At 44.6% G+C, this 19963-nt stretch overlaps 2 protein-coding genes across 2 annotated transcripts; one reads left to right on the forward strand and one right to left on the reverse strand.

The window, feature by feature from the left end:
- Nucleotides 1–4123: 4123 nt before the first annotated feature.
- Nucleotides 4124–5714, forward strand: LOC124668586 (salicylate carboxymethyltransferase-like). The gene is made up of 4 exons (XM_047205693.1): nucleotides 4124–4201; nucleotides 4556–4948; nucleotides 5015–5281; nucleotides 5373–5714. The coding sequence occupies exons 1-4, from the start codon at nucleotides 4127–4129 to the stop codon at nucleotides 5712–5714; spliced, it is 1077 nt and encodes a 358-aa protein (XP_047061649.1). The 5' UTR covers nucleotides 4124–4126.
- Nucleotides 5715–8551: 2837 nt separating this feature from the next.
- Nucleotides 8552–9742, reverse strand: LOC124662412 (F-box protein At5g49610-like). Its single transcript, XM_047200250.1, has one exon. It carries the CDS (start codon nucleotides 9740–9742, stop codon nucleotides 8552–8554), a length of 1191 nt encoding a protein of 396 aa, XP_047056206.1.
- Between the last annotated feature and the right edge of the window lie 10221 nt (nucleotides 9743–19963).

Raw genomic sequence — 19963 nt, forward strand, 5'->3', positions numbered from 1 at the left:
TGGAAGGCTGTTGACTCTATTAGTCGGGAGGCCCTTGACCGGATTCTTCTTATTTAGGGATTCGTGGAGGTGTGGAGACATTTGATCAAGATGATTAATCTCACCAGCCAAACTGCGGTACCCCTTGTTGATGACCTCCCTGCCCTATTCTTTAGTATTCCGATGCCACCCTCATCATATCCCAGAGCATGTCAAAAATCTAAAAAAGCTTCTAGTTGAATTTGCGGCTGCCACAGGTCTCGACATTAACTTCCATGAGAGTACCTTCGTCCCGATTAAAATGACCTCACCACTGCCACTCACATGGCCTCTTCTTTTGGATGTGTCATCTCCTTCTCCCTGCAAACCTACCTTAGCATCCATCTCTCTACCCATAACTTTGCTTCTGTGACTTTGCCCCATCATTTCCAAAAGTGACATGCGTCTGACCGGTTGGTAGGGCCGCTCTCTTCCGATCGGAGGACGCATTCTTCTCATTAACTCGGTGCTCACTTCCATGATCTCCCATGCTATGAGTGATGGCTTACTTCTTGCCGGAGTTATTGAAAGCCATTGATAAAAGGAGATGTTCTTTCGTCTAGACTGGTGAAGACTTCTTCTCTGGCGGCCAATGAAAAATAGCTTCAACCGAAGTCTGCACTCCTAAAATTCTAGGTGGCTTAATGGTCCTATCCATCATGCTCAGAATGATGCCCTCCTTTCGAAGTTCCTCAAGAAACTTCACTTTGACACCACGGCCTCCTAGGCTTGCTGGTTCCGCCGTTTGTATTGGTGGTCTACTGGTCGAGATCTGGGTGACCCATGCTCTCGCGCTACTCCCATCTGAAAAGACATCCGCGCCGATATTTCTACCTTCCACTCCACTATTGTTCTTCATGTCCAAAATGGAGAAACCACTGCCTTCTGGCTCAAAGTCTTGGCTTGGAATCACCCCTCTTTCAAAGATTTCCAGCCCTTTTTCGCATGTCACATGAGCCAATGCCTCTATAGCTTATATATGTCTTACATGAATTTCTGACTCTCTCGTTCTGCGCCTTACCTCTGTTGCGAGTAGCGAACTGAATTTACTTTCGACTGAGGTCGCTCGCGTTCCCCTTCTTCTCGGGAGTACTGATATTAGGCTTTGTCGCGCCACAAACAAAGAGCTTACAAACCAAGATTTTTATGTCAATTCTTTCAGGCACTTGCAGCAGGATGAGCATGCAACAAAAACTTGGGGGAGCTAGGCCCCTTTGAAGTGCAAGATTTTTCTTTGGCTTGCTTGGCAACGTCGCCTGCCAACCAACGAGAGAAGATTCTATCACAACATTACCACTACTACAACCTGCCCCTTCTTCACTCAGGCTGAAGACGTCGACCACATGTTGACTCCTATGAAGTGCGGTGCTATTTTCAGACCGAATCCCGACCGAGCACCGCGCTCCTTTCAGTCCATGCTCAGCTCTTGGTTTTGCTCGACTACCAAAGCCACCACTTCATCCGCTATCGCTTGGAATATTTGGAAGCAGCGCAAGTCCAAAGTTTTCAACGCGATGGATGAACCTCTTCCCCTCGTTGTGCAAAGATGTATCAAAGACATTAGACTGTGGGCCAACATGTGCCGCAATTTAGTCTCCCGTCTTGTGCTTCTATCTTGGTGCAACTCTTATGATCCTCCTTGAGCTCCACTTCCTCTCGCTCTCGTCTCCCTCTAAAAATTTGTAATGAGCTACCTTGTAATGGCCCAATGTTGTTGATACAGAAGGTTCACCGTAGTTACACTAAAAAAAAGTAGAAAGAGACCCAAGCTCGCCTGAAGTAAATATGAGACTGGTTCCCGTTTAATCAATGGTTAGGTTAACCTAACCTAAAAAAAGAGCCCAATGGGCCTATGGGTTAACCGTAATGTGCAATTGGTTTTTTGGGTTCAGCACAAAACTCCGTCTCCAATTTTTTCGAATCATAAAGCCCTCGTGTGTTTCAGATAACTCATTTACTCACATGTGCATCAGTGCATGTACATGGCAGTACAGCAGTTTTTTTTCCTACCAAGAATAAAATACCACTGCTTGCAAGGAAACAAATAAAACTTAACTACGGTGCACACATTTATTAGTATCCATGTCCTTCTAACAATCAGGTAAAACTTGCAAGTCAGCAAATACAACAATTTGCCACATTTCACCATCAACTAGAACAAAACACTGAAACAGGAAACACATGTAGACCGCTAGATATTTAGCATGGAGAAGACCCTTAGAAAAACAGAAGACATAGTAGATAAAAGATGCAAAATCAATTCTTCAGTTAAAGAAATAGAGACATGAGGCAGGTAGATTGCTAACTAGTAAGTAATAACAAGACCACTAGATAAAAAGCAAAGTCGCTTCTCCAGATTAAGAAAGTCACTCACTCAACTGCACTCAGATGAAAGGCGAAGCGTTCACAACAGCACCCTCTTGTGTCTGGAAGAAGGTATGCGAAATTAGAGTTTGTTTGATCCCTTTTGCCTGGCTAGTTATAAGTGAAATGTTTTCAGGGTTCCATGATTGAGATGACTCCTAAGCGAGACATCTCAATGATTTCCTCTGTTCTAATTGAGTTTGACATGAGGATCAAGAAAGGAGAGCAAGAAGAAGATGATCTACAATTAATTGACGGTGCAATAGACTACAGCTATCTGACCATGCCTTGCATGCCATTCACGAATTTGCATTCATGGCAATTGTGGTACGGTTGACATTACTTTAGCACTCCTTTACCGTGCAGTGGAGCCCACAATAGATTTTACAATATCAAAAGTGTAGAGTGGATTCAATTTATCTCTCAATTCGTCTGTGTTTATTCGTGGGTCACATGAGAGAGTTCAGCTTTTTCGTGGCACTATTGGTCAGCCATGTGACTTAAGAAGATACGTGATTGCCGTAAAGATGGATAGCTGGATGCATTTGAAGTTCAAGTTAGGTCAGAAAGGCTCTAAAAATGTTGATCTTGAACACTGTTGTTACTTCCAAGCAGATATCCATGGATAGGACTGTCAAGAAAAAAAATGCTCGAGCCTGCCTCTTTTTCTGTGAAGGTGACTTGGTCGACTATGCCAGTATACCACTGGTATAAAGCCCCTATGTGCTTTATGTTCAAATTGTAGTCGCATTATTTCCTCTTGCACTAGATGTATACTACTTGGCAGGGTGAATGTCCGCTTACTAGTTATTGATTGAACTGGAATTGAAACTGAGTATTCTCGTGCATCTTCCCTGTCTCAGTGAGAAGCAGCTAATGTTTTCAGCATGCACTCTACTGTAAGCATGGATTATTATCTTTCCCTGTTTCTCTGCATAAGAACTAAAAGGAAATCTCAACTGCTCTTACTGTAAAATAAAAAAAAATCCACACCACTTCAAAACAAAAGATTGCCTCTCCCCTGAAAGATGTGAGGATTGAAGGCAACATTGAGGAGGACACGCCCACCAACAAGGCTCACTCTTGCATAGTGATCAAGGTACTGTTGCGACAGCAATGACTTGTTGGTAACTGTCGCTTCCTGCTTGCTTGCTTTCTTCAAAATACAACACATTTTATGACTCATTTCGTTTCCCTTGGTGCACTGGTTGGCATTGTGACCTTTTACTACAGTCGTAAGAGCTTGTGCTCATGTTCTTCAATAAATCTCATGGTGCTGGAATTTATGGTAAAAGAATACACTGGAAGTTCAATTAATATTCTGCTTCTCTGCTCAACTGGAAGAGCCGGCAAAGTTTGACCATGTGAAATAACAATTTCTGCTGAACATGCATGGAAAGAAGATTTGAACTTCCCGTTCAAGCAAAGCCATGGCCTCGAATAACAAGTTTAGTGGTACTAATAATGACAGGGTTTTTTTGACATAATAGTGGCAAGTTGTTGTATTATATCCTGATTTGAATTTGACCGAATCTTTCATTCAACCCTTCTGTTAGCAGCAACAGCTGGTTGGTAAGCATGTTCACCCTACTGTAGTACAGTAGTACCCTTCCACCCTTTAAGCAGCTAGCCAGACATCCCCAGTTAGCATAGAAAAGAAGATCTGAAGTTTCAGGTCATCGCCACCTAATCTTGCTCTCTCAGGCTCAAGGTATCTGAGGTTAGTCCTGTTGCAACCAAATCCATGGATTCCAAACAGAGGGTGCATATGAATCAAGGACAAGACGAAACAAGCTATGCTCGTAACTCCAGTATTCAGGTATGAGGTATCTTCTCATCTCTTGTTTTATTAACTGGTGTTATTTCTACGGCCCATGAGAATTAGCCGTCCTGTAGTTGGCCATGGCTATGGTGCGCGTCCAGTATTATAAAAGCGACAAGTAAATAACGAAGAACGAAACAAGAACACGCGCAGGGGACACAAGATTTTATCGTTGAAAACACTCTCCAACACAGAGAGGTAAAACCACGGACGCCAGCCAACAAAACTTCAATATATCGGAGAGTGATTACAAACGCCGTGGATTATCTTATAATCTGATAAACCATAGCCGGCGGAGCATCGATCCATACAGGGGTACCCTAATGATGAACCACTTGCATCACTACTCAGAGCGCTCAGCAGAACAGGATGAAGCCCCTGATAGAAGCGGCCATTGTTGGCTTATGCAGCAACCCCAACACCTTGTTGTCCGGAAAGATGGCCATCGCAGACTTGGGCTGCTCCTCTGGTCCAAATGCACTAGCACTGGTGTCAATAGCCGTGGAAGCCACCCACAACCACTTTCTTCGGTTCCAGCAGCCACCTCCAGAAGTCTGTGTACTCCTTAATGATCTCCCGGACAATGACTTCAACGTGGTGGTGAAGAGCCTGGTGGCGCTCCAGCAAACCAACGAGCCTGTTTGTTTAACTGGTATTGTACCAGGGTCATTCTACGAGAGGCTCTTCCCTAGTGGCTCCTTGCATCTTGTCTGCTCATCCAACAGCCTTCAATGGCTCTCAAAGGTGTGAACCTGACACTCCACTCCAGCAACCTTCGTTCGTTCATTATCTGATCGTGTACATATACAGGATCCTGAAGATTTAGTGGCAAACCACATCTCTGCATATGACTTCGATGAGCATATCAGGCGTGAAAGACTCCCAGTGGTTGCTGCAGCTTATGGACGGCAGTTCAGGAAGGATTTCACACGTTTCCTCAAGCTCAGAGCCAAAGAATTGGTTCCAGAAGGCCAGATGGTTGTCTCCCTTGTGGGTAGGCGTTCTGATAAACTTGCCACCGAAATATCTTATGTCTGGGGAACTGCAGCTCAAATTTTAGGTGTCATGGCTTCAGAGGTACATACGTACATGGTTTACCTGTCCTGTCAACCATTTTATCATTTGCTAACAAGCATGTGAATATTTTCCTTTTTTGGATAACTGACAGGGCATGATTGACAAAAAAAAGTTTGATTCTTTCTACATACCAGCATATGGACCTTCCGCTAAAGAGCTGAGAGTGATCATCGAAGAGGAGGGCTCCTTCTCAATCACTGAGATGCAGGCCCACGACTATGCAACCGGCATGGACAGGGCGCTCCTCACCCCAAACAGGATAGCCAATACTCTGAGAGCTATATTCGAGCCGATAATAGTCCAGCATTTTGGAGAGATCATGGATGAATTTGTAAGGACCGGCGAGAAGCACTTGAGCCTTCAGCGAAGCTCGCAAGTCGAGGGTACCAAAGACCCAATAGTTATGGTAGTTGTATCACTCGCCAAGGCATAACATGACAACTGGGGTGGCAGTGGCAGTGGCCGTGTTGCCCTTGTTAATTCTCTTACTCCTTAAGAAGTACCATTAAGAGTAAGGAATCGGCATCACTGCATTCTAGAGTACGATGTGAATATTTTTCGCAGATACAGAACCTATGTTTGTCATTTCTTTTCCGGTCCTTGCTATCATAGGTATTTGAAGGGCATTTCTGCATAACCACTACAGAAAGTGCAAGTCACTCTAAATAATAAATACATCTATGACACTCCAAAGTTAAGAATTGTTCCGCTCAACTTTGTTTTGCATCGGAGCTGCTCTAACATCAATGAAATTTTGAGAACCAGCTCTAAAATGTATGAAATGTTGAAAATGTATGTGGGGGCATAACTCTACGCATCAGGGCTCAAAGCATGGTGCTCACAGTAAAACAGTGTATGGTATGTTTGTTTTTCTTCCTTGGACCCATATTGAGCAACTACATGGTTTTTTTTCTTCTAAGTTTTGATGGTGCAGTGGACACAGTGGCTAGTGCTTTTCACAATTCCACCATTCAACCATACTAAACATAAGTTTTGTCCATACTCAACAAGAAAGTTACCTATTATGGACTTGGTTCATTTCCAGTTTTACGAGTTTCTAGTACTTATGATGGAAATTTCATACCTTGTCCAATTGTGAAGCACAATCTTGCACTGAGCATCACTGTAACCAAAAAAAATCCTTCTGCTTATCAATACAAGTTCTATTTCTTGAGTTTATGTTAAGATTGAACATCACATGAAGTATTAATCCTTAAACTTGTTAGCAACTAAAGTCAAATGATCATTCCACACAACAAAACAGTAAGCTGTAAATATAACATAATATTTCCACATCTAACCAGATGCAATGGAGTTTATGTTAAGATTTAACATCACATGAAGTATTAATCCTTAAACTTGTTAACAACTAAAGTCAAATTATCATTCCACACAACAAAACAGTAAGCTGTAAATATAACATAATATTTCCACATCTAACCAGATGCAATGGATTCAGGAAGACAATGACTTGCAGCAGAAAATATCTGAAAAGGTGACAGTTATTCAATCATATAATATAACAAGTACTACTATTAAGCTCTTCTGAAAATCAGGTGCAAATTGCTAGTCAACAGGTGGATAATCGACCTCGCTTCGTCATCAGTTACAACAGACAAACAAAAGCATGAAGCACAAGTTTATTTGCTTCGTCATCAGTTACAACAGACCACTAAGTTCTAAGAAGCCATTGAAAAATGGCCAGGCAAATTCTTCAGTTAAAAAGACAGAGACATGAGGCAGCTAGAACATTTTTTTTTTAAACGGAGGCAAAAGCTTTGCCTCATCCATTAATTAAGAAGAAAGTGCATAGTTTTTAGGAGAAAACCATGCAAAACCATACAAAGACACCACGGGGCCAAGGCCACACTCGCCACTCCACAAGAACAAACCCACTCGGACACACTGCTGATACAAGCGGACATCGACACACTCGCCAAGACTAGCTTGCCATCCAACCAAACCGGAGCAAAGACGCCGTGCCTACTATGGGAGGAGCAGACACGGGACACTCCAACATAGCTGAAGAAGACGAACCTCTCAGAGAACTGCGCCAAAACGACCTTGTCGCCCTCGCGACACAAAGTCGATGTCCTCAACACCGTCAAGATGACGAACATTCGGAGCCGCCGCTCCGACATACCTCTGCTCCGTCGCGCCCTGCACGTCCACCAAGGCCACCACCTTCCGGGGCCGCCGCCCCGACGTACCACCGCTCGCTCTCGAGCTGCAACGCCGCACGATTCGTCCACCCGCAACCCAAACTGCACAGGGCAAACGGCCGCAGACCACGGGCATCACACCAACTCATCCGGGGCCGCCGCCCCGACATAACGTCCGACCGTCCCCACCAGGACGCATCCGACCGAGCCGACTGCCCTGCCGCCCACACGGCCAGGGTCGCCACCCAAGCTGTGGCAAGCCACATCCCCGCACCATAGAGATGCTGCCGCACCGCCTTCCGGGACCGCCGCCCCGGCACACAGCCACCTACCCGAGGCCGCCGCCTCGGCATCCTCCAACGTAGACGGCAAGGCAACGCAGCCCGACAAACAGGCCACCCTCGCCGAGCGAAGGTCATGCGCTCCAAAGACGACGCCTCCAAGAAGGGAAGCGACGAGATCGCCGCCGTCGCCCGCTCCGGCCGAGGCAAGAGCTTGGGTTTTCACCCGGAGAGCACGAAGCCTTAAAACTAGGAGAGGTAGGAGCTCCACGACGATGCCTTCAAGAAGGGGAACGGCGCCCTGGGGCGTCGCCATCGCCGGCACCGACCAAGTCGGGCTGAGCTTTCACCCGGAGCAAGCCCCCCTCCCGTCGAGGCCTCCTACACCGGCAGGGCAGCCATAGGCCTGCCCGCATACCATCGCCGTCGCCCACCAACACTCCGCCTCCTCCGCATGCGGCAGATAGAACATTAACTATTGAGTACTAAGATCATTATATAAAGAAAACAAATCAAAGTCAGAGCTCTATTTTTAGTTCAAGGTGACAGAGGCATGAGTCAGATCAAACATTTGAAATGCAGACAAAAAATGACTCTGTAATTTTGGCCTGAACACACTTGACAGACACTTCAGCCCAGAAGAAAATTTAAAAAAGATAATAGAGCCCGCGTAACAGTTGAAGCTTCTGGATCATAACTTTTTATGCATCAACAAGGAAACTAGCGGTTGATACAGTTCTTACTTCTTACATATCTCAGCTCATGACGATCCAAAAAGCTAGGCCTTCAAGAAGCACCATCACACTGAACAACCTTGAGATGGAAGTCTAAGTGTGGACAACAGAATCATCTAGTGAGATGAAAGGAAAAGTGTTGACAACATAGCCCTCTATTGTCGGAAAGAAGGTATGTTGAACAAGTGTCTGTTTGAGACGAAACTGAGTAGTACGGAGTAATTTACGATGGAAACTTGCGACCAACTTGCCAGCGATGTCAATGTGAAGTAGCCACTCGCTAGATTGGAGTAGAATGAGCACATCGTCATCCCAAGATGAAACCACCACATCCGAATAGCATTTGTTAGATCCAAACCGCTCCGTGAGCTCAGCTACCGGTAATTCAACCCGGTATTTGAAGGCCCATACCTCGCCGTCATAGTCCTGCATCGTCCAGATATCAATGGCACCATCGCTAAAGCTGGCCATGCCGAGCACTCCGTCCATCTCAAACAGGTCAGCAGCGCCAGGAACAGCCGGGGCACACATCTGCCTGAACAACTCAGTCGTGGTGTTGAATACCATTATCTTGTTGCTTTCGAGCTCGTCCCGCTCTATGTGCCAGTGTAGGCTGCCGCGGATGAGGGCGGGTACGATGGCATGAATCTCGAGCTCCACCTCCGGCCACCCGATGTGCCTCGGCGGCTGGCAGGAGCCCAACGCGTAGACGTAGCAGGCATCTTGAGCTCCAGGGGGGCGATCATCGTAATCCAACGTCCAGTCAGGGTACAGCAGCAGACGGTACTCTCCGGTAGGACGGTGCGGGTACATTCCGGCGAGGCAGAAGCCGTGGAGCAGCGGGAGGGGAGCGTATTGGCGAGTGGCCGGGCTGCAGACGGAGAAGTGCAACGGAGCGGAGAAGCACGAGTCAGCTTCTGTGCAGAGGATGAGGAGACCGTCGCAGGAGGCATGCAGATGCATGTAGGCCTCGGTCTGGCCGAAACAGAGCCGGGCGACGGAATGGAGCTTGTCGGCGGTGGCGACCCCCGCCCGGTGGTCCAAGGGTATGATGTCTACGGACGGGCTGGAGTCGTGCTCGTACAGGAGTGGGAGAGCGGGCTGGTGGCCGTGGTGGGCGAGGAGGAAGTCGCGGGTGGAGGTGGCGTGGCGCCAGGCGCGGCAGACGGCGCGACAGCGGAGGAGGGCCTTGGGCGGCAGGCGGACGAGTATCTCCCAGATGGAGATCTCGTCGGGTAGGCCGCGGTGGAGAGGCGCCGCTCGTGCTCTTGCGGCCTCCGCCATGGCCGCCGCCTGGGACTGGGAGGAGCAAGCGGAGCCCCTTTTTATCCCCCAATCGTGAGCACCCTAGCGGCGAGGGAAGTCACAGGAAAACCATAGACCGCGGCGCTGCCTGTCGCTGGGAGGGTCGTCGGCCCGCCGCTGTGCGGATGGAGGATGGGGACGACGGAGAGGAGGCGGCGGCGCTCGGCCCTAGGGCTGACATCGGGAGCTCGATGTGGACGGGTTCAATCAGAATCGGGAGTTCGGGACATGGGCTCTGGTGGATTTTTGGCCCAATCTACCGCGTCAGGCCAATTGGAGGCTTAATATTGGTTTGCATCTGTGCTGCTCTACTTCTCAAAAAAAAAAAAAAAAAAAAAACTGTATGAAGGACACGGGCGACCCCAACCCTGCCGCCACTACCGCCGCCGCTGCTACCTCCACCTCCGATCTCACCTCCGATCTCAACTCCGATCTCGCCTCCGATCATCACACGGTACGCAAAGCTGCTCTGATTTCGATCTCAAATGGTAGGATCGTGCGGGAATCGGGCTTTCTGAGGTTTGCAGGAAATAGGGTTTTGGTGACTGATCACAATTTGCGTCAAATTGGTCCTGTTACGCGTTTGAATTCGATGAATGGAGGTTCGAGCAGATGGATTAATGGTATGTGGGTCAAAATTGGGCCGGTGATGCAGTTGGATGAGGTTTCTCGCCGTAATTTTCGTCGCGAGCCGCCCTGCGTGCGCGTTTGTGACGTGATTCGGCTAGGTGCTGGACATGGTTTGGCCCGATCCATGGCGGCCTCTGCCTTATCTGGGCCTCAGCCCAGTACTGTGCACGACCGACCTTTATCCGCTTCCACTCCGCCACGGATCAACCCTAGATCCCATTTGACAGGTGTCGTAGTTTTTGTTCCTCATCTGCCCACGCCCAGATCTCGATCTCCCACCCCAAATCCACCACAAAATTGGTCTGGAATCATCACCGGCGACCGGAGATCGTTCGCGCAGGTGTTGCAGTCACCTCCACAGATGGATCGAAGGTACGGCGGCCCCAGACGCACGCCACTGATGGTGTGTAACTCACACGTTCGTTGGGAACCCCAAGAGGAAGGTATGATGCGCACTGCAGCAAGTTTTCCCTCAGAAAGAAACCAAGGTTTATCGAACCAGGAGGAGCCAAGAAGCACGTTGAAGGTTGATGGCGGCGGGATGTAGTGCGGCGCAACACCAGGGATTCCGGCGCCAACGTGGAACCCGCACAACACAACCAAAGTACTTTGCCCCCACGAAACGAGTGAGGTTGTCAATCTCACCGGCTTGCTGTAACAAAGGATTAACCGTATTGTGTGGAAGATGATTGTTTGCAGAGAAAACAAGAAAAACAAGTATTGCAGCAGATTTGTATTTCAAGTATTAAAGAATGGACTAGGGTCCACAGCTCACTAGAGGTGTCTCTCCCATAAGATAAAAGCATGTTGGGTGAACAAATTACAGTCGGGCAATTGACAAATAGAGAGGGCATAACAATGCACATACATGTCATGATAAGTATAGTGAGATTTAATTGGGCATTACGACAAAGTACATAGACCGCCATCCAACTGCATCTATGCCTAAAAAGTCCACCTTCAGGTTATCGTCCGAACCCCTTCCAGTATTAAGTTGCAAAGTGATACGTCTCCGACGTATCGATAATTTCTTATGTTCTATGCCATATTATTGATGATACCTACATGTTTTATGCACACTTTATGTCATATTCGTGCATTTTCTGGAACTAACCTATTAACAAGATGCCGAAGTGCCAGCTCTCGTTTTCTGCTGTTTTTGGTTTCAGTAAATCCTAGTAACGAAATATTCTCGGAATTGGACGAAACGAAGACCCGGGTTCCTATTTTCACCGGAAGCATCCGAACACCCGGAAGGACCGGAGGGGGGCACCGGGCACCCGGACCATAGGCCGGCGCGGCCCAGGCCCCGGCCGCGCCGCCATATGGTGTGGCCACCCCTTCGACCCTCCTCGCGCCGCCTCTTCGCCTATATAAAGCCTCCGTCGCGAAACCCCCGAGGCGAAAAACCACGATACGGAAAACCTTCCGCAGCCGCCGCCATCGCGAAGCCAAGATCCGGGGGACAGGAGTCTCCGTTCCGGCACCCTGCCGGAGCGGGGAAGTGCCCCCGAAGGCTTCTCCATCGACACCGCTGCCATCTCCACCGCCATCTTCATCACCGCTGCTGCTCCCATGAGGAGGGAGTAGTTCTCCATCAAGGCTCGGGGCTGTACCGGTAGCTATGTGGTTCATCTCTCTCCTATGTACTTCAATACAATAATCTCATAAGCTGCCTTACATGATTGAGATTCATATGATGATGCTTGTAATCTAGATGTCACTATGCTAGTCAAGTGAGTTTTACTTATGTGATCTCCGGAGACTCCTTGTCCCACGTGTGTAAAGGTGACAGTGTGTGCACCGTGTGGGTCTCTTAGGCTATATTTCACAGAATACTTACTCACTGTTATGAATGGTGTAGTGAAGTGCTTATTTATATCTCTTTATGATTGCAAAGTGTTTGTATCACAATTTATCTATGTGCTACTCTAGCAATGTTATTAAAGTAGTTTTATTCCTCCTGCACGTGTGCAAAGGTGACAGTGTGTGCACCGTGTTAGTACTTGGTTTATGCTATGATCATGATCTCTTGTAGATTGCGAAGTTAACTATTGCTATGATAATATTGATGTGATCTATTCCTCCTACATATGCATGAAGGTGACAAAGTGTGCATGCTATGCTAGTACTTGGTTTAGTCTTTTGATCTATCTTACACTAAAGGTTACTAAAATATGAGCATTATTGTGGAGCTTGTTAACTCCGGCATTGAGGGTTCGTGTAATCCTACGCAATGTGTTCATCATCCAACAAGAGTGTAGAGTATGCATTTATCTATTCTGTTATGTGATCAATGTTGAGAGTGTCCACTAGTGAAAGTCTAATCCCTAGGCCTTGTTCCTAAATATCGCTATCGCCGCTTGTTTATCGTTTTATCGCGTTACTACTGCTGCGTTACTACTCGCTTGTTTATCGTCCCGGGCAAAGCACTTTTCCGGTGCCGTTGCTACTACTTATTCATACCACCCGTATTTCACTATCTCTTCGCCGAACTAGTGCACCTATTAGGTGTGTTTGGGACACAAGAGACTTCTTGCTTTGTGGTTGCAGTGGTTGCATGAGAGGGATATCTTTGACCTCTTCCTCCCTGAGTTCGATAAACCTTGGGTAATCCACTTAAGGGAAACTTGCTGCTGTTCTACAAACCTCTGCTCTTGGAGGCCCAACACTGTCTACAAGAATAGAAGCTCCCGTAGACATCACAAAGCAACAGACAATTGCATTAAGTATGGTGCGTAATGTAATCAACAACTACATCCTCGGACATAGCGCCAATGTTTTATCCCTAGTGGCAACAGCACAACACAACCTTAGAACTTTCTGTCATCGTCCCGAGTGTCAATGCGGCATGAACCCACTATCGAGCATAAATACTCCCTCTTGGAGTTAAGAGCAAAAACTTGGCCGGAGCCTCTACTAATAACGGAGAGCATGCAAGATCATAAACAACACATATGTAATAACTTGATAATTAACATAACATGGTATTCTCTATCCATCGGATCCCGACAAACACAACATAGAGTATTACGGATAGATGATCTTGATCATGTTAGGCAGCTCACAAGATCCAACAATGAAGCACAATGAGGAGAAGACAACCATCTAGCTACCGCTATGGACCCATAGTCCAGGGGTGAACTACTCACTCATCACTCCGGAGGCGACCATGGCGGTGTAGAGTCCTCCGGGAGATGAATCCCCTCTCCGGCAGGGTGCCGGAGGAGATCTCCAGAATCCCCCGAGATGGGGTTGGCGGCGGCGGCATCTCTGGAAGGTTTTCCATATCGTGGTTTTTCGCATCGGGGGTTTCGCGACGGAGGCTTTAAGTAGGCGGAAGGGCAGAGTCGGAGGGCTGACGAGGGGCCCACACCATAGGGCGGCGCGGGCCCCCCTCTGGCCGCGCGGCCCTATGGTGGCGGCGCCTCGTCGCCCCACTTCATATCCCTTTCGGTCTTCTGGAAGGTTCGTGGCAAAATAGGACCCTGGGTCTTGATTTCGTCCAATTCCGAGAATATTTCGTTACTAGGATTTCGAAACCAAAAACAGCTAGAAACAAAGAATCGGCTCTTCGACATCTTGTTAATAGGTTAGTTCCGAGAAAATGCACGAATATGACATAAAGTGTGCATAAAACATGTAGGTATCATCAATAATATGGCATGGAACATAAGAAATTATCGATACGTCGGAGACGTATCAGCATCCCCAAGCTTAGTTCCGCTCGTCCCGAGCAGGTAAAACGATAACAAAGATAATTTCCGAAGTGACATGCCATCATAACCTTGATCATACTATTTGTAAACATATGTAATGAATGCAGCGATCAAAACAATGGTAATGACATGAGTAAACAAGTGAATCATAAAGCAAAGACTTTTCATGAATAGTACTTCAAGACAAGCATCAATAAGTCTTGCATAAGAGTTAACTCATAAAGCAATAAATCAAAGTAAAGGTATTGAAGCAACACAAAGGAAGATTAAGTTTCAGCGGTTGCTTTCAACTTATAACATGTATATCTCATGGATAATTGTCAACATAGAGTAATATAACAAGTGCAATATGCAAGTATGTAGGAATCAATGCATAGTTCACACAAGTGTTTGCTTCTTGAGGTGGAGAGAGATAGGTGAACTGACTCAACATAAAGGTAAAAAGAATGGTCCTTCAAAGAGGAAAGCATCGATTGCTATATTTGTGCTAGAGCTTTTATTTTGAAAACATGAAACAATTTTGTCAACGGTAGTAATAAAGCATATGAGTTATGTAAATTATATCTTACAAGTTGCAAGCCTCATGCATAGTATACTAATAGTGCCCGCACCTTGTCCTAATTAGCTTGGACTACCGGATCTTTGCAATGCACATGTTTTAACCAAGTGTCACAATGGGGTACCTCCATGCCGCCTGTACAAAGGTCTAAGGAGAAAGCTCGCATTTTGGATTTCTCGCTTTTGATTATTCACAACTTAGACATCCATACCGGGACAACATGGACAACAGATAATGGACTCCTCTTTAATGCATAAGCATGTGGCAACAATTATTATTCTCATATGAGATTGAGGATATATGTCCAAAACTGAAACTTCCACCATGATTCATGGCTTTAGTTAGCGGCCCAATGCTCTTCTCTAACAATATGCATGCTCCAACCATTAAGGTGGTAGATCTCTCTTACTTCGTACAAGACGGACATGCATAGCAACTCACATGATATTCAACAAGGAATAGTTGATGGCGTCCCCAGAAGCATGGTTATCGCACAACAAGCAACTTAATAAGAGATAAAGTGCATAAGTACATATTCAATACCACAATAGTTTTTAAGCTATTTGTCCCATGAGCTATATATTGTAAAGGCGAATGATGGAATTTTAAAGGTAGCACTCAAGCAATTTACTTTGGAATGGCGGAGAAATACCATGTAGTAGGTAGGTATGGTGGACACAAATGGCATAGTGGTTGGCTCAAGGATTTTGGATGCATGAGAAGTATTCCCTCTCGATACAAGGTTTAGGCTAGCAAGGTTATTTGAAACAAACACAAGGATGAACGGTGCAGCAAAACTCACATAAAAGACATATTGTAAACATTATAAGACTCTACACCGTCTTCCTTGTTGTTCAAAACTCAATATTAGATATTATCTAGACTCTAGAGAAACCAAATATGCAAACCAAATTAGCAAGCTCTAAGTATTTCTTCATTAATGGGTGCAAAGTATATGATGCAAGAGCTTAAACATGAGCACAACAATTGCCAAGTATCAAATTATCCAAGACATTTTAGAATTACTACATGTACTATTTTCCAATTCCAACCATATAACAATTTAACGAAGAAGAAACTTCGCCATGAATACTATGAGTAGAGCCTAAGGACATACTTGTCCATATGCTACAGCGGAGCGTGTCTCTCTCCCATAAAGTGAATGCTAGGATCCATTTTATTCAAACAAAACAAAAAAACAAAAACAAACCGACGCTCCAAGCAAAGTGCATAAGATGTGACGGAATAAAAATATAGTTTCAGGGGAAGAACTCGATAATGTTGTCGATGAAGAAGGGGATGCCTTGGGCATCCCCAAGCTTAGACGCTTGAGTCTTCTTAAAATATGCAGGGGTGAACCACCGGGGCATCCCCAAGCTTAGAGCTTTCACTCTCCTTGATCATATTGCATCATACTCCTCTCTTGATCCTTGAAAACTTCCTCCACACCAAACTCGAAACAACTCATTAGAGGGTTAGTGCACAATAAAAATTAACATGTTCAGAGGTGACACAATCATTCTTAACACTTCTGGACATTGCATAAAGCTACTGGACATTAATGGATCAAAGAAATTCATCCAACATAGCAAAAGAGGCAATGCGAAATAAAAAGGCAGAATCTGTCAAAACAGAACAGTCCGTAAAGATGGATTTTATTAGGGCACCAGACTTGCTCAAATGAAAATTCCCAAATTGAATGAAAGTTGCGTACATATCTGAGGATCATGCACGTAAATTGGCTTAATTTTCTGAGCTACCTACAGGGAGGTAGACCCAGATTCGTGACAGAGAAAGAAATCTGGAACTCGCGCAAGTAATCCAAATCTAGTACTTACTTTACTATCAAAGACTTTACTTGGCACAACAAAACTCAAAACTAAGATAAGGAGAGGTTGCTACAGTAGTAAACAACTTCCAAGACTCAAATATAAAACAAAAATACTGTAGTAAAAACATGGGTTGTCTCCCATAAGCGCTTTTCTTTAACGCCTTTCAGCTAGGCGCGAAAGTGTATATCAAGTAACATCAAGAGACGAAGCATCAACATCATAATTTGTTCTAATAATAGAATCATAAGGTAACTTCATTCTCTTTCTAGGGAAGTGTTCCATACCTTTCTTGAGAGGAAATTGATATTTAATATTACCTTCCTTCATATCAATAGTAGCACCAACGGTTCGAAGAAAAGGTCTTCCCAATATAATGGGGCAAGATGCATTGCATTCAATATCCAAGACAACAAAATCAACGGGGACAAGGTTATTGTTAACCATAATATGAACATTATCAACTCTCCCCAAAGGTTTCTTTTTAGCATTATCAGCCGAGATTAACATCCAGATAACAGTTTTTCAATGGTGGCAAGTCAAGCATATCATAGACTTTTTTAGGCATAACATAAATACTTGCACCAAGATCACATAAAGCATTACAATCAAAATCTTTGACCCTCATTTTAATGATGGGCTCCCAACCATCCTCTAGCTTTCTAGGAATAGAAGTTTCAAGTTTTAGTTTCTCTTCTCTAGCTTTTATGAGAGCATTTGTAATATGTTTTGTGAAAGCCAAGTTTACGGCGCTAGCATTGGGACTCTTAGCAAGTTTTTGTAAGAACTTTATAACTTCAGAGATGTGGCAATCATCAAAATCTAAATCATTACAATCTAAAGCAATGGGATTATCATCCCCAAGGTTGGAAAAAATTTCAGCGAGTTTTATCACGAAGCGGTTTCAGCAGTTTTAGCAGTTTCAGGTAATTTTGCGCGCTTTGCACTAGGAGTAGAAACATTGCCAACACCAATTATTTTACCATTAATAGTAGGAGGTGCAGCAACATGTGAATCATTAGCATTGCTAGTGGTGGTAATAGTCCAAACTTTAGCTACATTTTTCTCTTTAGCTAGTTTTTCATTTTCTTCTCTATCCCACCTAGCACGCAGTTCAGCCATTAATGTTATATTCTCATTAATTCTAACTTGGATGGCATTTGCTGTAGTAACAATTTTATTTTCAATATCCCTATTAGGCATAACTTTCGATTTCAAAAGATCAACATCAGAGGCAAGACTATCAACTCTAGAAGCAAGAATATCAATTTTATTGAGCTTTTCCTCAACAGATTTGTTAAAGGCAGTTTGTGTACTAATAAATACTTTAAGCATAGCTTCAAGTCCAGGGGGTGTATTCCTATTATTGTTGTAAGAATTCCCATAAGAATTAGCATAACCGTTGCCATTATTATAAGGATATGGCCTATAGTTATTACTAGAATTGTTCCGATAAGCATTGTTGTTGAAATTATTATTTTTAATGAAGTTTACATCAACATGTTCTTCTTGGGCAACCAATGAAGCTAATGGAACATTATTAGGATCAACATTAGTCCTATCATTCACAAGCATAGACATAATAGCATCAACCTTATCATTCAAGGAAGAGGATTCTTCAAATGAATTTACCTTCTTACCTGGTGGAGCTCTTTCCGTGTGCCATTCAGAGTAATTAACCATCATATTATCAAGGAGCTTTGTTGCTTCACCAAGAGTGATGGACATAAAGGTACCTCCAGCAGCTGAATCCAATAAATTCCGCGAAGAAAAATTTAGTCCTGCATAGAAGGTTTGGATGATCATCCAAGTAGTCGACTCCATGGGTTGGGCAATTTTTAACCAGAGATTTCATTCTTTCCCAAGCTTGAGCAACATGTTCATTATCCAATTGTTTAAAATTCATTATGCTACTCCTCAAAGATATAATTTTAGCAGGGGGATAATATCTACCAATAAAAGCATCCATGCATTTAGTCCATGAATCAATACTATTCTTAGGCGGAGATAGCAACCAATCTTTAGCTCTTCCTCTTAATGAGAAAGGAAACAATTTTAATTTTATAATGTCACCATCTACATCTTTATACTTTTGCATTTCACATAGTTCAACAAAATTATTGAGATGGGCAAGCAAGCATCATCGAACTAACACCGGAAAATTGCTCTCTCATGACAAGATTAAGTAAAGCAGGTTTAATTTCAAAGAATTCTGCTGTAGTAGCAGGTGGAGCAATAGGTGTGCATAGGAAATCATTATTATTTGTGCTAGTGAAGTCACACAACTTAGTATTTTCAGGGGGGGGGCATTTTAGCAGTAGTAAATAAAACAAACTAGGTAAAGTAAATGCAAGTAAACTAATTTTTTTGTGTTTTTGATATAGAGTGCAAGACAGTAAATAAAGTAAAGCTAGCAACTATTTTTTTTTGTGTTTTGATATAAGTGCAGCAAACAAAGTAGTAAATAAAATAAAGCAAGACAAAAACAAAGTAAAGAGATTGAGAAGTGGAGACTCCCCTTGCAGCGTGTCTTGATCTCCCGGCAACGGCGCCGTAAAAAGAGCTTGATGGCGTGTAACTCACACGTTCGTTGGGAACCCCAAGAGGAAGGTATGATGCGCACAGCAGCAAGTTTTCCCTCGTAAAGAAACCAAGGTTTATCGAACCAGGAGGAGCCAAGAAGAACGTTGAAGGTTGATGGCGGCGGGATGTAGTGCGGCGCAACACCAGGGATTCCGGCGCCAACGTGGAACCTCGCACAACACAACCAAAGTACTTTGCCCCAACGAAACAGATGAGGTTGTCAATCTCACCGGCTTGCTGTAACAAAGGATTAACCGTATTGTGTGGAAGATGATTGTTTGCAGAGAAAACAGTAAAAACAAGTATTGCAAGAGATTTGTATTTCAAGTATTAAAGAATGGACCGGGGTCCACAGTTCACTAGAGGTGTCTCTCCCATAAGATAAAAGCATGTTGGGTGAACAAATTACGATCGGGCAATTGACAAATAGAGAGGGCATAACAATGCACATACATGTCATGATAAGTATAGTGAGATTTAATTGGGCATTACGACAAAGTACATAGACCGCCATCCAACCGCATCTATGCCTAAAAAGTCCACCTTCGAGGTTATCGTCCGAACCCCTTCCAGCATTAAGTTGCAAAGCAACGTACAATTGCATTAAGTATGGTGCGTAATGTAATCAACAACTACATCCTCGGGCATAGCGCCAATGTTTTATCCCTAGTGGCAACAAGCACAACACAACCTTAGAACTTTCTCGTCACCGTCCTGTGTGTCAATGCGTGCATGAACCCACTATCGAGCATAAATACTCCCTCTTGGAGTTAAGAGCAAAAACTTGGCCGGAGCCTCTACTAATAACGGAGAGCATGCAAGATCATAAACAACACATATGTAATAACTTGATAATTAACATAACATGGTATTCTCTATC

Source organism: Lolium rigidum, chromosome 6, assembly GCF_022539505.1.
Source record: "Lolium rigidum isolate FL_2022 chromosome 6, APGP_CSIRO_Lrig_0.1, whole genome shotgun sequence".
Classification (NCBI taxonomy): Eukaryota; Viridiplantae; Streptophyta; class Magnoliopsida; order Poales; family Poaceae; genus Lolium; species Lolium rigidum.

What these genes read in the sequence shown, in the direction of transcription:
- LOC124668586 (XM_047205693.1), top strand. Translation starts at nt 4,127, where the DNA reads ATGGATTCCAAACAGAGGGTGCATATGAATCAAGGACAAGACGAAACA. An exon ending in GCCTTCAATGGCTCTCAAAG is followed by an intron (nt 4,949 to 5,014) that starts GTGTGAACCTGA and finishes GTACATATACAG; the next exon opens with GATCCTGAAGATTTAGTGGC. An exon ending in TAGGTGTCATGGCTTCAGAG is followed by an intron (nt 5,282 to 5,372) that starts GTACATACGTAC and finishes GATAACTGACAG; the next exon opens with GGCATGATTGACAAAAAAAA.
- LOC124662412 (XM_047200250.1), bottom strand. Translation starts at nt 9,742, where the DNA reads ATGGCGGAGGCCGCAAGAGCACGAGCGGCGCCTCTCCACCGCGGCCTA.